Source organism: Coregonus clupeaformis, chromosome 31, assembly GCF_020615455.1.
Source record: "Coregonus clupeaformis isolate EN_2021a chromosome 31, ASM2061545v1, whole genome shotgun sequence".
NCBI lineage: Eukaryota > Metazoa > Chordata > Actinopteri > Salmoniformes > Salmonidae > Coregonus > Coregonus clupeaformis.
In genome coordinates this window covers 5,336,058-5,359,761 of record NC_059222.1, presented here as the reverse complement: position 1 = coordinate 5,359,761, position 23,704 = coordinate 5,336,058, and the positions used below count along the sequence as shown (strand labels likewise).

At 40.5% G+C, this 23,704-nt stretch overlaps 1 protein-coding gene and 1 long non-coding RNA gene across 3 annotated transcripts in view; one reads left to right on the top strand and one right to left on the bottom strand.

Moving 5' to 3' along the window:
* Positions 1 to 5,967: 5,967 nt before the first annotated feature.
* On the bottom strand, positions 5,968 to 12,000 carry LOC121547931. 2 transcript variants are annotated; one of them, XR_005996572.2, is made up of 5 exons: positions 11,912 to 12,000; positions 9,340 to 9,521; positions 9,154 to 9,247; positions 7,923 to 8,033; positions 5,968 to 6,009 (listed from the first exon to the last, which is right to left on the bottom strand). It is a non-coding gene; the product is annotated as an uncharacterized LOC121547931 (long non-coding RNA). The 2 variants fall into 2 exon arrangements; XR_005996571.2 differs by lacking the exon at positions 5,968 to 6,009 and adding an exon at positions 6,383 to 6,950.
* A 698-nt stretch (positions 12,001 to 12,698) lies between these two features.
* Positions 12,699 to 23,704, top strand: part of casp7 (caspase 7, apoptosis-related cysteine peptidase) — a 35,270-nt gene continuing 24,264 nt past the window's right edge. Inside the window, exons 1-2 of the mRNA XM_041858270.2 lie at positions 12,699 to 12,872; positions 17,652 to 17,761. Coding sequence (XP_041714204.1) covers positions 17,652 to 17,761 — 110 coding nt within the window. The 5' untranslated portion in view covers positions 12,699 to 12,872. The remainder of the gene's footprint in view (positions 12,873 to 17,651; positions 17,762 to 23,704) is intronic.

Below are 23,704 nucleotides of genomic sequence, written 5' to 3'. Positions count from 1 at the left end.
ATTCTACCAAATACTAATTGAGTGTATGTAAACATCTGACCCACTGGGAATGTGATGAAATAAATAAAAGCTGAAATAAATAATTCTCTACAATTATTCTGACATTTCACATTCTTAAAATAAAGTGGTGATCCTAACTGACCTAAAACAGGGAATTTTTACTAGGATTAAATGTCAGGAATTGTGAAAAAATTAGTTTAAATGTATTTGGCTAAGGTGTATGTAAACTTCCGACTTCAACTGTATGTTTGGATTCAGTCATATCAGGTGAACTGTTTTGTCCTCACCTTTGGTCTGATAATTCCCCCATAATCTACATTTTAGTCATTTATCAGACACTCTTATTCAGAGCGACTGAGTTAGTGAGTGCATTCATTTTATTTTATTTTTCATACTGGCCCCCCGTGGGAATCGAACCCGCAACCCTGGCGTTGCAAACGCCATGCTCTACCAACTGAGCTACACGGGACTAAAGTGTTCCCTTTCAATTGCTACCATGGTTATGCATATGCTTCTCATATTTATTCTGCTAGAAACATTTTGATTTGGGCCTATCCATATAGGCAGATTCCGATGAGTGTAAAGGGTTTATTAAGAAAAGGAGGCTAGCTAGTCCTACTGCAGCAAATGATTCTGAAAATGCTGCCTGTGCAAGTGCAGCAATAGCGGATGATGTGGTCACACACTTGTGATGACAGTTCTTCCGACAATGAAATATACTTGACCATGGTCATCAAAGCCCAGACCCGCCTGACAATTCAATAAGTGAGGAGATCAGTGAATCTGATCAGGATGAGTCAATGCAAGATGTTGTTTTAAAGTGGGCAGTGCAGCACAATACTCCACTCATTACACTCGATAACCTCCTCTCTGGATTAGGACGAACCCTTATGAAGACACCAAGATCTGAGGAGGTCAAAACGAAATCAGGCATTCAGTATGTGCATTTTAAGATTAAAGAAGAAATGGTCAAGGACCTTGACTGCTATCCAGAAGCCATCACTGAGCAAGACTCGAGAATTGAAATATCACTGAACATCGATGGCTTGCCTCTGTTCAAGAGCAGTAAAGCAACACTTCGGCCCATTCTGTACTCCATTCACTTGGAGCATACAGTGATTTTTCCTGTCACCTTAACACTTGGCCCATCAAAGCCCAGTAATTGGGGTTTTATGGACGACACAGTCAACGAACTGCAAGAAATTCTACGGATGGAATTGAGTTGAGGCAAAACCATTGCTGTAGCTCTGAGATGTACAGTGAGGGAAAAAAGTATTTGATCCCCTGCTGATTTTGTATGTTTTCCCACTGACAAAGAAATTATCAGTCTATAAGTTTAATGGTAGGTTAATTTGAACAGTGAGAGACAGAATAACAACAAAACAATCCAGAAAAACGCATGTAAAAAATGATATAAATTGATTTGCATTTTAATGAGGGAAATAAGTATTTGACCCCTCTGCAAAACATGACTTAGTACTTGGTGGCAAAACCCTTGTTGGCAATCACAGAGGTCAGACATTTCTTGTAGTTGGCCACCAGGTTTGCACACATCTCAGGAGGGATTTTGTCCCACTCCTCTTTGCAGATCTTCTCCAAGTCATTAAGGTTTCGAGGCTGACGTTTGGCAACTCAAACCCTCAGCTCCCTCCACAGATTTTCTATGGGATTAAGGTCTGGAGACTGGCTAGGCCACTCCAGGACCTTAATGTGCTTCTTCTTGAGCCACTCCTTTGTTGCCTTGGCCGTGTGTTTTGAGTCATTGTCATGCTGGAATACCCATCCACGACCCATTTTCAATGCCAAGGCTGAGGGAAGGAGGTTCTCACCCAAGATTTGACAGGACATGGCCCCGTCCATCGTCCCTTTGATGCGGTGAAGTTGTCCTGTCCCCATAGCAGAAAAACACCCCCAAACCATAATGTTTCCACCTCCCTATTTGACGGTGGGGATGGTGTTCTTGGGGTCATAGGCAGCATTCCTCCTCCTCCAAACACGGCGAGTTGAGTTGATGCCAAAGAGCTCCATTTTGGTCTCATCTGACCACAACACTTTCACCCAGTTCTCCTCTGAATCATTCAGATATTCATTGGCAAACTTCAGACGGGCCTGTATATGTGCTTTCTTGAGCAGGGGGACCTTGCTTTTTTCCCCTCACTGTATAATCTGTGATGCCCCCACCAAGGCAATGTTGAAGAAAGTAAAGCATCACTCGGGGTACAATGGTTGTGACAAATGCACACAAAGAGGAGTTTGGCTAGGTAGGATGACCTTCCCAGAAGTCGAAGAACTGACACTTGAAACTGACGAGTCCTACAGGAGGACAATGGAGGAAAGCCACGAAGAATCTGGTACCAGAATTTCACCCATATGCCGCCTCCCAGTCGATATGGTGACCCAATTCCCTATCGACTACATGCACCAGCGCTGCCTGGGGGTGATGAAGAAGCTAATCACAGTCTGGGTAAGGGGGAGTGCAGAAACAGATTGTCAGCCGGACACACTCAAAAGGTGAGCACAAAGCTGCGGGAGTTAAGAGGAGTAGTGCTGTGCTGTTTTGTACAAAAACCCAGACGGATTGAGGAGATCGTCAGATGGAAGGCAACAGAACTGAGGCAATTTGCAGCCTACACTGTATGCAGTGGTGGAAATAAAATGTGAAAGACTGAAATATGTGCCGGTTGTTCCAACCACCTGGATTGTCAACAGAGATTCATTCAGTAAGACAACCAAAGATTGTATTCTGACCTTTACATTGATTGATTGAGAGATATATATATATATATATTATACAGTTTATTGGGTTATAATTGTAATACATTGTTACCTCTTCCTCAGGGTGTGTATTGCTTGCTACTGGACCAAAAAATTTAACCCCAAAAAAGTGAAAAACTGTGAACCACCTGACAAGACATGGAAAATACAACGGGTCAGAATTCACAGGTAAAGTGAATATGTTTTGAGAGTGATAGTATATATGAAATCTGGATTCAGTATGACAGTCTAGTAAGGCATGTCCAGTATGGGACTTTACATTGGGGTCTGGCCTATCATTTCAAACAAATAACCATTGTAGAATTATTTGTAACAAGATTTATTTATTTTTGTACTCATATGACAGAGCAAAGAAAGCGAACTGGGCAGAGGAGAAAATAATTTGGAGACAGATCCTGAGGAAGCAAATACCTTGAGGAAAAAAACCAAATAAAACCCTCACACCTCCGAGACTCTCAAAGTCATGGTGATACCGGTAATCTATCTAACATGCAGTTAACATTACAGTGCCATAGCAGGCCACATTTCAAATCAAATCAAATCAAATTGTATTGGTCACATGCGCCGAATACAACAGGTGCAGACATTACAGTGAAATGCTTACTTACAGCCCTTAACCAACAGTGCATTTATTTTAAACAAAAAAAGTAAATATAAACCAACAACAAAAAAAGTGTTGAGAAAAAAAAGAGCAGAAGAAAAATAAAGTGACAGTAGGGAGGCTATATATACAGGGGGGTACCGTTGCAGAGTCAATGTGCGGGGGCACCGGCTAGTGCCCCCTTCACATTTAACTCGTGTTTGTTGCCATTGCATTGATTGTATGGAACGTACAGGTGCTTCGGTCAAAAAGGTGACGAGGCAGAGCAGAGAAAGGAGGCAGACAGGGAAAGTAAGCACAAGTGTAGGCCGTTTCTTGATCTATACTGAATCACACCTTTTTCGTTCCATTGTTGTGTGGTCATTGAAAAACGATACATGTTTGATTCTCACTTTTATTTAAATATATATTAAAACATCTATTAAACAATAAAAAAAAGTTTACAGTCGGCTCATAAAACAACGACGTCTGCAGCACCAGAGGTACACTATAGTGATGCAAATTAGGAAACGTGAAAATACATTCATTTACCTCTAATAATGTGTTTTATTTTGTTTTACAGCTCTCTCCCCACTGTCCAATGACGGTAAATAGCTCAATTTACAACTATTACAAACAATTGAAGCATCCTTGTATGTTGTACCCAGGGCCTAAAATTAACACCCGCCAAATGCAGGTAGATTTTGGCATTGGCGGGTAAGATGTCTATTTCAACAGTCAAGTTGGCGGCTGGTCAGGGCGCAACAGTGGGAGCATTGCACTCGCATGTGAAGAAAAAATAAAGTATGATCACATTTACAGCAAAATAAATACTGCAGTAGCTGTTTTCAAAGTATTTCTGCATGGCTGGGGGCTGTGTGCACGTGAAGAGCTGAGTGACAGATTCATTTTTAGAAGTGCTGAGCACAGGCATAAAAGTTGGTCTAATTTACTTGAAACAAAGGTCTACTGTCGTGTTTCTTGGCTATTTACATTGTTTTGTTCGCAAGCTAGGTTGTTTTTCAACATTTGAGTTTCAACTGCTAGGGAAGAGAAGCAATGGGGCTACTAGTCAGACTCAATATCACAGGCACAAATATCACATCTCATCTGTGATATTTTGGTTAAAAGATTCAGGTCACAAAAAATGAAATTAAACAATATCCCACATTACTTCTTACTAGTAATACATTTGTTTTAGAAACTTTACAAAGCATGCTCATCTGTTTTTCGTGTTTTGTTGGTGTAATTTTACCGAATAAAAATATTTTGGCTGGTGAGAAATCTGAGTGGCTGGTAGATATTTTTAATATACCTGCCACAGTGGCTGGTGGACCACCATTTTGTTTCTCTCTGTCGCCCACGCACTTTCAACATTTAGATAAAGTATTTGACCTTTCCATTATGTTAGCGATGGAGGATTCGTTGATTTCCAGTTAAGTGTGCATTTTTTCAAGAAGTATCATCCAACCAGTCAGGTCTCACTCATATGCCATGTCTTGAAATATGCAGATGGATTAAACGTACATTTACATTGTGATAGTTCTGACAGACAACTTTCTAACTCCGCCCATAACTTTTGGACTTTATAGCATTCGCAGAAGGCATGGATTGAGTCATTGTTAGTTTTACTCTTAAAACATGACTCTGCCGTTGTGCTGTAGAATTTGTGATTTTTCTCTTGTATAATACATTCTATACATTAGTTTATACTGGATTAAGTGTACATTTTTGTTAACTGTAATTTTCTTAGTGATGTTCCTACATTCCCGCCAGCTTGTGCCAATATCAGTTATTTTTAAGTTTTGGAAGACTTAACTTTCCTTTTTATTCTGAGTTTTATTTGCCAATATAAAGTCAGTTATGACCAAGTATACTTAAAAAAATAAAATAATAATAAATATATATATATATATATATATATATATATATATATTCAGTGGGGTAATTGGTATTACCGATAATAAATATAAGAACTAACTGTTCTTAACGGTCCCCTGTAGCTCAGTTGGTAGAGCATGGCACTTGCAACGCCAGGGTTGTGGGTTCGTTTCCCACGGGGGGCCAGTATGAAAATGTATGCACTCACTAACTGTAAGTCGCTCTGGATAAGAGCGTCTGCTAAATGACTAAAATGTAAAAAAAAGTTACTTTTTATTGTGCCAACCTGTGTGTGCCAATCAGATTGCAGATTTCTCTGAACCAGTTTCATAAAACAAATTGATAACTGAAATTACAATTGTGTTAATTGTTCATATTTAATTGTGTACTCCTGGCTGTGTGCATGTTCCCAACGTAACCTTTAGAGAACATTCCCAGCTACCTTCATACAACCAAAAGAGAACGTTCAAAGATGTTAAGAAAACCATCCATTTGAACCTTAAGGGAACATTGGCGCAATATTCAGGGAACATCCCCACAGCCTTCAGGGAACGTTCCCAGAAGCCAATGGTCCAAAAATATTCCACATAGTTCATACATACACGGCTCCCAGAATAGGTTATATTACATACCAGTTTTGCTCAAAGCAGCCAACTAAAGTAATGTAGTTAAATGTATCATGGGCACAGCAGGAATGTATATTGGTGATGTTCAAATTATTTCTTACCCACTGTGTCTTACTTGCTGAAGGCCCCAGTCATCCCTGCCTGTGCCTGACATTGTTGAAAAACAAGTGAACAATGAATAAAGATCATACAAACAATAGGCTCCTAGAATAGATTTTATTACATTCAAGTTTTGCTCAAAGCAGCTAACTAAAGTAATGTACAGGGATGCAAATTGGCGAGGGCCCAAAAAGGGCGACTTTTTGCTTCTTCCACTGAAACATGCATGATGTAAAGAAAGCAATCCAATTTTATTTGTTGCCTAGACTTTACTGCAAATGACACTCAAGTCTTGAGAAAAAAACAATACACTAATATTGCAGTTAGCCATGACAGCCTTCATATAGTCCCGTGTAACTCAGTTGGTAGAGCATGGCGCTTGCAACACCAGGGTTGTGGGTTCGATTCCCACGGGGGACCAGTATGAAAATGTATGCACTCAATAACTAAATCGCTCTGGATAAGAGCGTCTGCTAAATGACTAAAATGTAAATAATAGAATGGTTGTGACCACACACATCTAAACATTGCACTTGGGAAAAAAACATCTTGAAATAGAATGAAACAAACAGGCATTCTATTTTTGCTCCATTATAGTGGCCACTATAGTAGACATCGATCAAGTGCACAAGACTACACACAAAAATTAAATACCCCCTCACTCACACACATGTATTTCTGTCAAATTCAACACAACAAAAGCAATATATTTGGGCTACATTGCACACTTTCTGCCTGTGGTCATCTGTTCTACAATGTGCCAGCAGAGCATGATACCCTTTGTTGGCATAACTGATCTCTTTCAGGCAGAGAGTACACCTGGCATACCCCTTTTTATCCACTGTATTGAAAAAGTGAGAGAGGGAAAGTGTGTGGTCTTCCTTTAATCTCTGGCATCCAGCTTGAACCAGGCCCAGCTCCAGCTACACTTGATCCCCGAATCCACTTGTTTAACAAGCAACGCCTCATTTTCACCTAATTCTCTCATTCTGAAAATTAACCACATATTGTAGACGGAAAACATTAGTTCACAGATAGTAGTTAGTTCGTTAGCTAGTTAACATTTCACACAGATTGCCAGGGTCCAGTAAGCAACTAACACGTTATAACTTGAGGAACATTAAGGAGTGGTATACCAGTTAATACTATAGCGCATTGGTTAGCTCACTAACATTAGCTCATCTGATGTTGTAACGTTAGCTAGCTAACATTAGCTGTCTGAATATTAGCCAGCTAATTTTCACACCATAAACTCAACTATTTGATCAGTTAAGTTGGCCAATGTTGCTCAACATTGCTTTGGCTAGCTAACGTCGGAGAATTCGATCCAGCTAGCAAGATACTTAACAATGCTAACAATACTTGTTCCACCACACTTTCTCCCTCACCTCAAACTTTGCAAATGCCAGTTGTTTTTCGGTTACAGCTCATGAAGTACGCTTCATCACCTTCTCACCCCCGTCTCTGTGGTCAGGCTTCTCACCTACCTCTTCGTTATCATTCAGGGGAAGCACTGCTGTTACTGGCAAACTGCCTTTTCACTCTCGGCTGTCTTTCTAGTGCGCGCGCTGATGCTGTAACTTGCAAGTTGGTTGTCTCTTCTCTCTTCAGTCGAGTGCTGCATTCTGTTATGTGAACGATCGGCTGATCCTTGGATGCAGCCAGTATTGCTCCAAACGTGCATCACTCGTTCGCTTACAGCCAGTAGTGATACAAAGCCCTCCCCCCCCCAAATAAAAATGTGCTCATTGGATCTACACGAATCACGTAGGTCACCTATTTTGGATTCAAAACGGCAAATTTATCCGAAAGGTGACTAATTTGCATCCCTGAATGTAGTTAACGTATATTCAATCACAAAGGCTGGTCTGAGTGCATCTCCTCAGTTTCAACAATGAACATTGCATTTTATCGTGAGCACAGTGGGAATTTATGTCTGTGATGTTTAAATTATGTCTTACCCCCAGAGTGAGAGTACATCTTTTCCAGCAGATCTCCTTGCTGAGGATGGCGTTGATCATGCACTTCTTCTCGTGGGGTGAGCCTGATATTCTGCATATCACGCCTCATGTCTAAAACACAGGGAAAAGGGGACATAGTCAAAATGTTAACCTCTATGCGATCGGTGTCCCGTATATGGGACGGTTGAGCTAACGTGCACTAATGTGATTAGCGTGACTGTTGTAAGTCACAGCAAACTTTCCAGGACATAGACATGTCTTACATGGGCAGAAAGCTTAAATTCTTGTTAATCTAATATACAGTTGCTATTACAGTGAAAAAATACCATGCTATTGTTTGAGGAGAGTGCACAACAACAACAAAAACGTATCACGGCAAATGGTTTGATACATTCACCTCTGAAGGTAAATAATGTACTTACATTCAGTAATCCTGCTCTGATTTACATTTTAGTCATTTAGCAGACACTCTTATCCAGAGCATATGTGCATATTATTTCATTTTTTTCATCCCAAGGGTCCCAGAGATAAAATGTAGCATAGTTTTGTTTGATATAATCCATTTTTATATTCAAATGTAGAACTGGGTTCTACAGTTTGAACCCCTGCGGTCTCTGGCTCCACACCCACCCCGCCCGGCCATCTAGATGTGTGAAAGTTAGTGTATAAGTTAATGATCCATCATGTATGACATTCCTGGGACTGTGTAAACTTACATTTTGTATTACCATATAATTTTTGTATGTTCTCTATAGTTATGTACTTGAAAATGTATCAATTCGGCACAATTGGGCAGACTTGATACAAAATAGTCCAGTATTGCAACGTTTCAGTGGATCAATCTGAAACTTTGCACACACTGCTGCCATCTAGTGGACAACATCTAAATAGCACCTAAACTGCAATATTATATTGGTGGCCTTTCTCTTGCATTTCAAAGACGATTTTTAAAAAACATGACAACGCATGTTTTATTGTTTGTATCATCTTTTACCAGATCTAATGTGTTATATTCTCCTACATTAATTTCATATATCAACTTAAAAGTGTTTCCTTTCAAATGGTATCAAGAATATCCATTCCTTGCTTCAGGTCCTGAGCTACAGGCAGTTAGATTTGGGTATGTCATTTAGGCAAAAGTTGAAAAAAAGGGTCTGATCCTTAAGAGGTTAATGCATCTACAAATTCAATGTTTTACACAATATTGTATCATATTTGATGAGTTACTGACCTGTCCGTCCACAGGCTCAATCTGCTGTAGTCTCCACAACCGGATCACACTGGCACAGGATGTCCATGCACCGGATGGCCTGAGGGATGTACTCCTGGAAAACAAAGAGACATTTGGTCAGTTGTAGGTATTTTTCAATGCTGTATCACCATCTTTATCTGGACAGAAAATAAATTGTTTTCATACTTAACACCCAATCCTCATGCCTCATTGTTTGTTCTTGTTTCCCAATCAACAGTCTGGATCTTCCTCTTCTGCCATGGTGGATGAGCTACCTTTTCTGGTAAATGCAGGGCTATTTTATCTTTCCCACCGGAAAATGGCAGCTATAGACCTGAGTGTTGTCACTTGGTTTCCGGTCCACCCATCTGAAAGACATAAAACCATTTTTACAAAACTTTTGCTAGCTAGGTTGATTACTAAAATGATTACATTTATATTAAAATGCCATAACCCAGACTTGACTATAGTAACCTCAAATCCTACTATGTGGATGGGGCATTTCTGCTGCGATGGAGGAATTATCTGGAATGCTCAGCTAGATGATCAGGACAGTCTAGGGTACTATTTGCCAGAAGAGGTGAAGTATTGCGATGAGCTAGACTGTACTTCTGATTCTAATTCTCAAGAGGAAAGTTAAAACCCTAGGCCTCCTGTAGCTCAGTTGGTAGAGCATGGTGCTTGCAACGCCAGGGTTGTGGGTTCGATTCCCACGGGGGGCCAGTATGAAAAATGTATGCACTCACTAACTGTAAGTCGCTCTGGATAAGAGCGTCTGCTAAATGACTAAAATGTAAAGTCACTGAGGAGGACCAACAGCGATCAGGGGATCGTCTGAAAGGGTCTGACATGCAGGGATGTAACATAAGGATTTTTGGCAATGGCCAGCAGACCACAATTTCTACATTGAGGTCCGAAATCTGTGGCATGTGATGTTTGTAAAGACAAAATGGCTAGTTTCGTACATGGTCTACTAGGCCAGTCTGAAAAGTACTTGACTCGGGCTAGCTTAATTTCCATCCCCGCTGACCTTTGACTTCACAGGTAATTTGATTAGTCATGTACAACAGATGCACTCGTTGAACAAAACCGTTTCTGTGTTTTGTATGGGGAAAACATTGAGCCCACAAGTCCTGTATTGTGTGGACACCACTACAAATGAGTGGATTTGGCTATTTCAGCCACACCCGTTGCAGGTGTATAAAATCGAGCACACCACCATGCAATCTCCATAGACAAACATTGGCAGTAGAATGGCCTTACTGAAGAGCTCAGTGACTTCCAACGTGGCACCGTCATAGGATGCCACCTTTCCAACAAGTCAGTTTGTCAAATTTCTGCCCTGCTGAAACGCATTCTCTGGAGTGATTAATCACGCTTCACCATCTGGCAGTCCGACGGACGAATCTGTGTTTGGTGGATGCCAGGAGTAAGCTACCTGCCCGAATGCAGTGCCAACTGTAAAGTTTGGTGGAGGAGGAATAATGGTCTGGGGCTGTTTTTCATGGATCGGGCTAGGCCCCTTAGTTCCAGTAAAGAGAAATCTTAACGCTACAGCATACAATGACATTCTAGACGATTCTGTGCTTCCAACTTTGTGGCAACAGTTTGGGGAAGGCCCTTTCCTGTTTCAGCATGACAATGCCCCCGTGCACAAAGTGAGGTCCATACAGAAATAGTTTGTCGATATCGGTGTGGAAGAACTTGACTGGCCTGCACAGAACCTTGATGAATTGGAACGCGGACTGCGAGCCAGGCCTAATCGCCCAACATCAGTGCCCAACCTCACTAATGCGTGTGGCTGAATGGAAGCAAGTCCCTGCAGCAATGTTCCAACACCTAGTGGAAAGCCTTCCCAGAAGAGTGGAGGACCAACTCCATATTATTGCCCATGAATTTGGTATGAGATGTTCGACCACCAAGTGTCCACATACTTTAGCTAATGTAGCTAACTAGCCAACCGAGGTGCCTAACTAGCTAGCTCACCAGGCGATATTTAGCTAACATTAGTTCACCGTTCACATACTCAGACTTTTCTAAATGGTGACATGCTAGCTAACCATCTATCCTTGCCAGGGTGCCATCCTAAAGTTAGTTTGCAAGTCTGACTACACGAATGGTGACTTAACGTTAACTAAATATACCTTCCATGGTGGGCTAACGCTAGCTAGCATCTCACCACGTGAAAAAGTAGCTGGCTACCTCACTAAAGACTTGTCAATAAAAAGGTCACGACAGTCATTATGCTAGCCAATGCTGGTTTTCTTTTTACTTGTAAGGAAGGTAACGTGCGTTGTACACATAACTACAGTCAGTGGTTGTCTAGTTAATTTTCATAAGCCTCTCACTTATAGAGATAGGAAAACAATCAAATGCACGTGTGCTTATCGGAGTAGTGGTTACAATCTGGTACATAGCACAGAACCATCCTTGTTTCTGATCAATGGAGAGACCTAAGGTTAGCAAGTTCACTACAAAAATGCTAAAAGGTAACTAGCTAGGTAATTTGAATAAATGATAAACAAGGACAAACATGAGAAATACATGATATCAATTATTTAGCCGAGAATCTAAAAAGGCCATAATATCTACGCTACTTGCTTGGTTACATGCTACTTGTCAATGAGTTCGCATGAGAAATGTGCCTTGAGGGATGACATCATAGCTTGCGACAAGGTGTGTAGTTCTGTATGATAGCAACATTAGCATTTCGTTTTGTGGGGGGGTAATTACAGGCAAATATATTGATAAAAGTTACCTTGTCTGAGATAGATTTATGTGGTTATCAAAACGTCACGCCAGGGTTAGCCTACATGAAACACAGACCTTATATGAAGTAGTTCTAAAATCCCTGATGCAAAAATGAATGGTGAAAAAAACGATTGGAACCATTTCTGGGTTTGAACCGCCAGGTTTTATGGGTATTATGACTCAGACGGTGTCATGGCGACGTTGGCTCGCTAAACTCATGCACAGAATCACGTCATCGGGTCTTAACGGTTGTCTCACGCCGAACTGCACATGTGCACGCCGTCAAATCAAAGGCACTCCTTCAATACAAAAGTTGTTTTTGACGAAAATAAAAACGTGTCAGTTTGTCACTTTCACGAGGTTGGAGTAATAACATGTTCAACTACTTAAGACATTGGCTCGAATCTAGGTTATGCCTTTATATTACAACTGAGGAAGAACGTTTCACTTCTCTCATTGATTTCTCAAACACCAGCCTGGTCGGCTTGGTCTGTTTCGCAAGCGTTCCCGGAAGTATCGCGATGTTGCGCCTATGGTTTTAGAAACAGTACATGCCGCGTTCACAACACTGATAACTCGGAAACTCCGACTTCAGTGTGTTCAAAACCACTGGAAACTCGGGGGAAAAAACGAGCACTGACTGGTAAAAATCGATTTGAACGGTCATCCAACTCGGAATTCCAACTCGGGCCTCTTATTACATTTTTTAGGGGGTAAAAAACTCGGGCCTCTTTCTAGGTCACCTACGTCATGATTTCACATCGTATTTTTCCCAGTTGTTTTGAACGCTGCAACAGGATGGTTCAGAAACTATAGCGCAACTTTCACTTTCTTCTGGTGAACGGGAGGTGTATCATCTTGACGAACACGAATTAGGCTATTTATGCTATATAGTGAGCTTGCTATTATATTCTGCCCAGCTTTGACAGACAAGGTATTTCACTAGATGACAAACAGCTTTAAAAAAAGTAAGTCGTACTGTCATGTTTATCATCTTGTTGTGGCACAGTACTGCAGCGCTAGCTAGCCAGCTTCTAAACTTGACTTCCGTCGAGGGCTCTTTCCTGAAAATTAATGAAAACTCTGGCTGGACAAAATATAGAGCAGATATTTCTAGCTAGACAAATTGTGTTTTTGGTATGGTGTGGGATATGCAAACTTTGGACTTCAATCATTCTTTCAGACCAATGGCCGGCAGATGGCGATATTGAGTCGTGTCAGTTTACCGTCCAAATGCATTGTAGGCAGCCGGCAATACGTTCGTATTCCTCGTGGACCGGTTCGTACCTAAAACATTCTCCATTCAAGCTGCATATAGGCTTCGATTTCTTCAACTTTATTTAATGGCGAGAAGGTGGACAAAACGTGGAAAATATTCGTACTTTCTTTATGAAACACAATTTTCCACTACCATGCTAGAGTGGCTAAATGCTAATCCCGGATGTTGTGTTTCGCGTTCAGCCAATCAGGTTGTAGCAGTCTGTTTTTTCACCTAACGCATCGACGTATCAAGTGTGTTCTCAGGGCGGCTCTGCCGGTTTTGATTAGCAGAATAAAATGTAGTGTTGAGCGATTACTGCTTTTTGAGGTCGGTTCGATTAAAGAAAAATAATCACGGATTTTGGTTTCACTTTTCTTTTTTAAACATTAATTGCATTATAAAATAGATTTTTCATGGAAATTCCAAAGCCATAAATATTTAACATTCAATTACTAAACATTGAAAATGTTCTGTTGTCTCTGTCAGGTCCACATTGGGTAGACATCAATAGAAAAATAGGAAATTACTATGAAATAATACAATATTTCAGATGTGTATATTACTTAGTTTTTATTTGGACTTTATTTTTAATTCCTTAAGTCATCATGGCATCTCTGCTCAGGCAGTAGCAGCCCAACAGCCAGACAACCACTCTGTACTCCCCATACTGTACTCTTTAGTCATCCTTTTTAACTAGGCTAGCCTGCCTAAGCATGCTGCATAGCTGTCTGATGAAATCATTTTACTAGTTCTTCAAGTAGATAAGGCATACTTTCACGAACTGTCTCTATCTCTTTCTCTCATCATTGTGTTGTGCACATGGTCTATGTGGTCTGTGTGTACCGAAAATAGTAGGCATAAAAGTGTATCAATCAATCTATGTCCAAGCTGGAAAAAACAGGCGCAATGGATTATGGTCATTGTAGTTCATTACCACGTTTCTACAACTCCCTTCAGCCCAGCATCTCACATAGTTCTTCACTTGATTAACTTGTGAATTATTAGATTTCTCTCAGGAGAAAGTCATGTTGGAGTCACAAAAAAATAGAACTAAATGGCATTTAAGTAATTGAACCGACATCGGTTGTTTAGTAACCCCCCCAAATTAAAAAATGTTGGTTAATCACTTAGCACTACTAAAATGCAAAAATGGTCCCCGACGGGACTCAAACATATCTAGCTACAACCAGGTCTGTCCTGAGAGCAGTCTTAGTTTCCTCTAATGAGATGCTGCTAAAGCAGCAGGCGTAAAAGAAAAGGGACCCCTGGTCTGATAGTTTCAACCTGATTGGATAAACACGATACACAACATCCGGGATTAGCATTAGCATTTAGTCACTGTAGTAGCATGGTGGTGGAAAATTGTTTCATAAGGAAAGTACGCATATTTCAGCTTTTTTCCTCTTCCCCTGCTCATTAATTAATTATTTAAGCATTAAAAAAAGTTGAGGAAATCGAAGCCTATGCAGCCTGAATGGAGAATGTTTTAGGTACAAACCGGTCCACGAGGGATGCGAATGTAATGCAGGCTGCATACAGTGCATTTGGAAAGTAAGAAGACACAACTCAATATCGCCGTCTGCTGGCCTTTTGGCTATCATTCTTCATGCTATGAACTGATATAACTATCTATCAGTTCTACCTAGTGTCTATTCAAATCAAATTTTATTGGTCACATACACATATTTAGCAGATGTTATTGAGGGTGTAGCGAAATGCTTGTGTTCCAACAGTGCAGTAGTATCTAACAATTCACAACAATACACACAAATCTAAAGAAAAATAATATATAAATATTAAGACGAGCAATGTCAGAGTGGCATTGACTAAAATACAGTAGAATAGTATACAGATACAGTAGAATATAATACTCATGCGGGGGAGTTTTGTTAAGAGCCCGATGCTCGGTCTGAACGTTAACACATCACATGCGGTACGGTTTTGGAAACATAGGTACGTATCTTTCATATCAGCGATAATTCATTTTCAAAAAACAAAAGGTTAAATTACTACAACTTTTATAGGGCTAGGATTATTGTTCCCACACGGCTATATCTCCATGTTACAGCGCTTGTTTACGGAAGACAGAGGTGACCGCCTGTGTTAATTGGCTATATAGCGTGCTCGAACACCTGTGGGGAAGTGTAGCTGAAGTGTAGTTTGTTGGCTGGAGGCACACACAGCCGTATGGATCTGTGCAAACCTGCTACAGTTAGAATCGTTCAAATAAAGAAGATACACTTTCTCGCTGTTGTGAAAGAGAAGTTCCATATGTTTCTAAAACCGTATCGCAACCGATGGTTATTGACGTTTCAAAACGTTAAAACAGAGCGTCGGGATTGTAGTTCACATTGTCCCACCTGTAAGCGGTGCTTATAGCTGAGAACCCTTGGGATAAGGCGGAATGCCTTGTTAATGACTTGGGTTCGCGATAGTAAATATAACATTAGCTAGCTTGCTATGGTCATCTATTCTGTAGCTTAAAAATGCATATCATTAAAGCTAAATTACAGTCTCTGATTTGGGAAGCTGTTCAGTGGTCATTTAAATTGTTGATATTTACCCATTGATTCATGAAGAACGTTGAATATAACTTTATGTGCTTTAGTGTAGCCGATGTAAAATGGCTAGCTAGTTAGCGGTGCGCGCTAGTAGCTTTCAATCATAGACGTCACCTGCTCTGGAGTGACAGGTAATGATGCTTCGTGGGTGGCAGTTGTCGATGTGTTCAGAGGGTCCCTGGTTCAAGCCCAGGTTGGAGCATGAAGAGGAACGGAAGCAATACTGTTACATTAGCACAACTGTCTTTATCATAACCCAAAATAAAAGGTTATTACTCCAATGTTTACCAACAACAAGAATGCAAACAAACAAATATATCTTCAAAATATGGTTAACGCTATCAGTCCCAAGACCCCAGCAAAACTCGGCTTTTCATTTATCTGACTAATTTATCTGCATGTCCAGCCTCACAATGACATGTTTTAGTATTTTTTCATTACAAACAGGACTACAAATAGAACAATAAACAATTTCACAAACCGTTGCATTCATGAATGTCAATACAAAAATAAGGTCAGCCAAAGCAAAAACCTGATAAAAGTTAATTTTTATGAATGCTGTACAATCAGTGGCCTGTTTATTAGGGACACCACCCCATTCACATAAATGGTTAAATCCTACAGACAGAGAGTCACATGGCTTGCTATATAAAGCAGACAGACGGGCATTGAGGCATTAATTTACCAAACGAGTGACATTGAGCGTGGTATGATAGTATTTCAAACGGCCGGCCTCCTGGGCTTTTCATGCACGACAGTGTCTAGGGTTTACCAAGAATGGTTCGACAAACAAAAAACATCCAGTCAGCGGCAGTCCTGTGGGCAAAAACTGCTCGTTGATGAGAGGTGGAAGAAGAATGGCAAGAATCGTGCAAGCTAACAGGCGGGCCATAAACAGGCAAATAATGGCGCAGTACAACAGTAGTGTGCAGAACGGCATCTCAGAACGCACAACTCTTCAGTCCTTGTCACAGATGGGCTATTGCAGCAGACGACCACACCGGGTTCCACTCCAATCAGCTATAAACAAGAAGGAGCGGCTCCAGTGGGCACGCGATCACCGGTACTGGGCAAAAACATCGCCAGGACCAACGAATCCCGGTTCCTGTTGCGTCATGCTGATGGCAGAGTCAGGATTTGGCGTTCTGGAGCAAAGGGGGGTCCGACCCGGTACTAGATGGGTGTACCTAACAAACTGGTTTATGTACAGAAATGGCTTACTCAGTGGGAAATGAATATCCAACTAGTCAGTGACAACAGCGTGGAGTTTGTGACAGAAACTATGTGAGCTTATTATAGTATTATAGACACTTATGTCCTGGGATTTTCTATGATCTTCTATATAGAAGAACGCCTTAACTTCTAACGATTCTTGTGTAGCTTGTGAGTGTCATAGAGCAAAACATGTTTACACGTGCGTGTTTGTGAGAGTCTCAGCTTTTCATAGTTAGCTTTAATAGTTTGTAGCGCAAACCATTCTGACTCTACAGACGTTTTTGTAAAAAAGACCCGGCACGAGCCCCTTCGGAATCCGCCCTTGTCTCACAAACACTGCTCTAGCTTAGCCCCTGTTCATCTCACAGACTAATGGTTTGTATCTTAAACACACAATGTTGAAAAGGGGTTAGAAGTTCTAAATCACGCTGGCGCAACGCTGGTACACATTGGGTTAAACCTATCTTGGATGTCAGTTCTTGCATCTAGAGCGCTTTCTATGAATTTAAAAGGGATTACATTTCCCTGACCCCATCCCTCAGCTGTATTCCAAAACAAGTGGCGGGCTCCTGTTTTTTGTTTGTTTGTTTTTTTAAATCTCAGAATGTAGCTTTAACAAACAGGCCCAGCCGGAGCCATGTAAGAAATATCATTTATATTATATTATGTCTGTTGTATAAATTGGCTGATGTTTTGTGTGTGTGACATAGATGGCGGCGGAAGAACCTGATGTTACTCAGCTAGAGGGAGAAGCCGTGGAGCTTGAAGATGCAACAGACGCCAAACCTGACCGAAAGGGAAGATTCCTCCTCTTTGGACGGTGAGTGCCTTGTCCAAAACACATGAAAGACGTGCATGTTTCAACAGTCTTACCCTGGCAGAGCTATACAGTATATGCAAGGACTCACTATAATCATATTTTGATGCTATACATAAACAATGGATTTAAGCTATACAATCTTACATTTGGGGTTTTAAGGTAAGACAGTTGTACTTAACTCATAAGGCATTTATCATCTTAAGAGATGATGCCTATCTAGGCCTGTAAAATTAACTATAAAAACATGAACTGAGAATGAAATTAAATTAACAGACTTTTAGGACCGATATTTAAGTGAGAGTAATCATTTAAAATCTATATTAAATGGTCAATCATCTTTGTGTGAACTCTTAAAAAAAACAGCCAGAGTCAGGAACAGCCTATAAAAATAGTAGAAACATAACATTTAAGAGTGTGAATGTTCAGACTATTGAAAGTCTGTTGGTGGAAATTAAATGAAAATACAAAACAATTTAATAATTTGTGTTTCAATAAATTAGTGATTTCCCCCTTTTCAACTAATTTTCACCACAAGGGGCGCTACAAACCTTATCTACTGCTTTCAATGCAGGTTACGCACAATTAAACAGATCTGGGTTCAAATACATGCATATATAAATATTTGTACTTTAAATAGTTATTTTCTGTGTATTTTAATATTTTCAAATAATGTGGCCGAATCAACTACAGTACTTCTAGGCCTAGTTGAAGTACTTTAAAGTATTTTCAAATAATTTCCTATAAATACTATTTGAAACTATTTTCAAATACTTATTTCCAAATACATTTCAAATACCTCTAGGACCAAACAGACCTGGGTTCAAATATATAATGAGTATTTAAATAGTTGTATTTGAAAATAAACTTGAGTATTTCTTTGAGTATTTTCAAATATATGCCAATACTGTATTTCCACACATTGAGACATACAATTAGAACCCACACATGCATATAAAATAATGTAAGTGCATGACCGTCTGAAAGAGATGCTGCAGAGTTTTTAAAATACTTTTAAACCAGTAGTTTTGAAAGTAGCGCTCGAGCCAAAAAGGGTCCCCGAAAATTGTGTACAACGTCATGTGTTATCACGTCGTTATTCTCGAGCCCTGCAGAGTGTGCAATAAGAGAGTAAAAACATTTGCATTTTCAAATCGGTAGACTAAATGACAATTATTTACAAAATGATGCAAGGGATTTTGTTTGCTAGTCAGGGCCAAATTGCCTTACACGAGCGAATGTGATCATATACATTTACACAATGGAAAAGTTATACTTTTATGTTTGCATAAAATACCCTACTCCTTGGAAGTTGTGTATTGATTATACAGTGCCTTCAGAAAGTATCCCTCACTTATCAAATCCACTTCAATCAATGTAGATGAAGGGGAGGACACAGGTTAAAGAAGGATTTTAAAGCCTTGAGACAATTGAGACATGGGATGAATGGGCAAGACAATAGATTTGTGCCTTTGAACGAGGTATGGTAGTAGGTGCCAGGCACTCTGGTTTGTGTCAAGAACTGCAATGCTGCAGGGTTTTTCACACTCAAGTTTCCCATGTGTATCAAGAAGGGTCCACCACCCAAAGGACATCCAGCCAACTTGACACAACTGGGAAGCATCACTGTGGAAAGCTTTCAACACCTTGTAGAGTCCATGCCCTGACTAATTGAGGCTACTCTGAGGGCAAAAGGGGGTGTGCAACTCAATATTAGGAAGGACTTGACATTGACACGTCGAGTCCAAAATGGAAGGTTCAATCACTTTAAGTACAGCACGCTAATAAACATTTTTAAAAATGGGATTGAGAAGTGTCACAGTCATTTGTCAGTTCCTCCAGCAGTATAAAGGTTAAACCCTTGAAGCAGTTTCCTAGACCCAGATTAAGTCTACTTCATGCTCAATGGAGATTTCACATTGAAAATACTTTTCAGTCCAGAACTAGACTTAATCTGTGTCTGAGAAAAATTGCTACCTCTGTACTCAGTTTCACATAACTCGAATACATTAGACATGTATTTGCATAAATAAGATGCTATATTGAAGAAAATGTTTAAGATTCATTTGGGTCACATTTTATATTGTACTTATTGAAAGGACCACAAGTTTGTCCTGTGCGTGTGATCTGACCTCAGGGCCATTTATTATTTATTTTCTACCCCGCATTTCAATCCTCCCACCTCAAGTGGCCTATATAGCACCTTCTCACACCATGTTTGAACTAATTGTCACGTGTGCATACTAGCTAGTACCAGAGTGACACACCTCCACTCTCTATCCTGTGACACCCCCGGAACTCACTCACGTCATTTCCTGTCACAAACTCCAATACCTCCTGCACCTCGAGCTGTTTCGGCCTGTTGTTTCCGAAGTTTTATTTTGTTCAAAAGTGTTTGTGTCAAAACCTGCTGGTTTGGACTGGATGTTTACCATCTAGCCAGCTAGCCAGGTTGCAATGGAGCCCGCTGCAGCTGGAATAGCTAACAAACGTTTCCAGTGCTGTAGAACCTGTGTTTATTACGCTCTTGTCCGGAACAATATTGACAATCCGGCGTTACAATGTGTCAAATGTTTGCTTGCGGAGGATTACAGGAAAGAGGTGGCTATCCTTAGCAAGCACATTTAAATTCTGCGCAAACTTATGGGGAAAACGCAAATTGGAACTTTCTCGTTCTCAACTCCTGTGGCTGGACGCCGCTCAGGCTTGATGAATGTATCCCCACCTTGTCATCTGTCCCTATGCAGATGGCCTGTACTACCTTGAACTTGCCTGCCAAATAAATTGTCTCCATCTGCTTCTCCTCCTCCATCTTGTAGTGGAGTAGACGGAGAACAGCAAGAAGATTTTTGCAATCACCGCTGGTCCCATGTCACAAGTCATGGAAACCGAAGGAAGCGGCATGATACTAAACGGACTAGAGTGTCTGCGAGAGGTCCGGAGAAGATTGACATTAAGAATAGCTTCGCCGCCCTGGTGCCTGATCTACCTGCACCTTCATCGCTGGAACTGCCTGTGTCTGCAACAGCTGTGCTGACTCCAACTACGCAGACTGCAGTAGCGGCATCGTCGTCGAGTTCGGCTCCTTTCCCTCTCTCTGGATCTGATGGGGCTCTGCCTGCTGTGGGAGGTCTGGACCTATCACAGGGAGCTGTGGACGTACGCTATCCTGCTTCTCGTGGACCCGTGAAAGGTTCCATGAATTGTGTGAGGGGTAGGAATGGGCAGATTTCTCCGTCCCCTTCCCCAGCCGTTGTATTGGGCAGTTCAATGGTGAGAAATGTCTCAGTCCCTGGAGCAAAAACGTTGTGCTATCCAGGAGCACGAGTACAGGACATCAATAAGCTTCTCAAAAACATTTAAAACCTGCATCAGGAAATTGAGTATCATAGTTTGTGGGATTCAATGACATTATGAAGGGCAGCTCAGAACAGCTGAAGATGGATTTTAAAGAACTGATTGGGTCTCTGCTTGACACCATATAACCCAATGTCACTCCGGTTCACACTGACCGTGGCGTTCGCAGAAAGTAGCCCATCACTTTTTACAACGGATCAGTCGATAGTGCGTGCAAAATCAGGGCATCAATGTTGTTGAGAAAAGTAGCAAAACCTTTGTAGTTCTCAATGGCTAACGTTATATCTTTCAAAAACGGCGTGGTAGAAAGGACTATCAACACATACTGAACAGCTCACGTTACAGACAGAAGCATGCTACATGGCAATCCAAACTCATCTCCCGGCATGTCCAGCCCATCCATTATCTCAGCCAATCATGCCTATTGGGAAGGTTCCTGTCTTTTTCCGTGGCTAAACCAACTCGAAATATAACAATTGTATTCGTATTTATGGATGGAATACAAGTTTGTTATTAAGGCACATGAAAGTTCACATTTCAGAAGGCATTTCTGCCCCAAAAAACAGCATTTTAATAAAAAATTAACATTTACGTTCAAATCCCTCTGTGAAGTAGTGACGTGCGACATATGCCTAGCTTCCTGAAACAAGTCACATATGGCTACAGCTTATTCTGCCTCACCTAAAGCCCATTCTTGTGGGAAGCTACTATAGACCACCACGTGCTAACAGTCAGTATCTGGATAACATGTGTGAAATGCTTGATAATGTATGTGATATCAACAGAGAGGTATATTTTCTGGGGGATTTAAATATTGACTGGCTTTCATCAAGCTGCCCACTCAAGAAAAAGATTCAAACTGTAACCAGTGCCTGCAATCTGGTTCAGGTTATCAGTCAACGTACCAGGGTAGTTACAAACAGCACAGGAATGAAATCATCAACATGAATTGATCACATCTTTACTAATGCTGCAGAAATTTGCTTTAAAGCGGTATCCAAATCCATCGGATGTAGTGATCACAATATAGTAGCCATATCTAGGAAAACCAAAGTTCCAAAGGCTGGGCCTAATATAGTGTATAAGAGGTCATACAATAAGTTTTGTAGTGATTCCTATGTTGTTGATATTAAGAATATTTGTTGGTGTGTAATAAGGAGCAACCAGACGCTGCACTTGACACATTTATGAAATTGCTTATTCCAGTTACTAATATGCATGCACCCATTTATGAAAATGACTGTAATAACTGTTAAATCTCAGTGGATTGATGAAGAATGGAAATATTGTATTGTTGAGCGGGATGAGGAAAAAGGAATGGCAAATTAAGTCTGGCTGCACAACTGATTGGCAAACGTACTGCAAATTGAGAAATCATGTGACTAAACTGAATAAAAAGAAGAAGAAACTATACTATGAAACAAAGATAAATGGCATAAAGAATGATAGTAAAAAGCTTTGGAGCACCTTAAATGAAATTTTGGGCAAAAAGGTAAAATCAGCTCCATCATTCATTTAATCAGATGGCTCATTCAACAAAAAGCCACTGATATTGACAATTACTTTAATATATTTTTCATTGGCAAGATTAGCAGACTTAGGCATGACATGGCAGCAACAAACTCTGACACTACACATCCAAGTATATCTGACCAAATTATGAAAGACAAGAATTGTAATTTTGAATTCCGTGAGTGTGGAAGAGGTGAAAAAAGTGTTGTTGTCTATCAACAATGACAAGCCACCGGGGTCTGACAACTTGCATGGAAAATGACTGAGGATAATAGCGGACGATATTGCCTCTCCTATTTGCCATATCTTCAATCTAAGCCTACTAGAAAGTGTGTGCCCTCAGGCCTGGAGGGAAACAAATGTAATTCTGCTACCCAAGAATAGTAAAAACCCCTTTACTGGCTCAAATATCTGATCAATCAGCCTGTTACCAACCCTTAGTAAACTTTTGGAAAAAATTGTGTTTGTCCATATACAATGCTATTTTACTGTAAACAAATTGAAAACAGACTTTCAGCACGCTTATAGGGAAGGACATTCAACAAGCACAGCACTTACACATGGCTGAGAGAAATGGATGATAAAAAGATTGTGGGAGCTGTTTTGTTAGACTTCAGTGCGGCTTTGGACATTACCGATCATAGGCTGCTGATTGAAAAATGTGTCATGGCTTTACACCCCCTGCTATATTGTGACTAAAGAGTTACCTGTCTAACAGAACACAGAGGGTGTTAATGGAAGCCTCTCCAACATAATCCAGGTAAAATCAGGAATTCCCCAGGGCAGCTGTCTAGTCCCCTTACTTTTCTTAATCTTTACTAATGACATGCCACTGGCTTTGAGTAAACCCAGTGTGTCTATGTATGCGGATTACTCAACATCATACACGTCAGCTACTACAGCAAGTGAAATCACTGCAAAACTTAACAAAGAGTTGCAGTTCGTTTCAGAATAGGTGGCAAGGAATAAGTTAGTCCTAAATATTTCAAGGGCGCTCTGGTTGAATTTTATATTTTATATTTGAATCATTTTGATTTTTAAGGTTAACCACATTACAATGATTTTCAGATGCAAAGA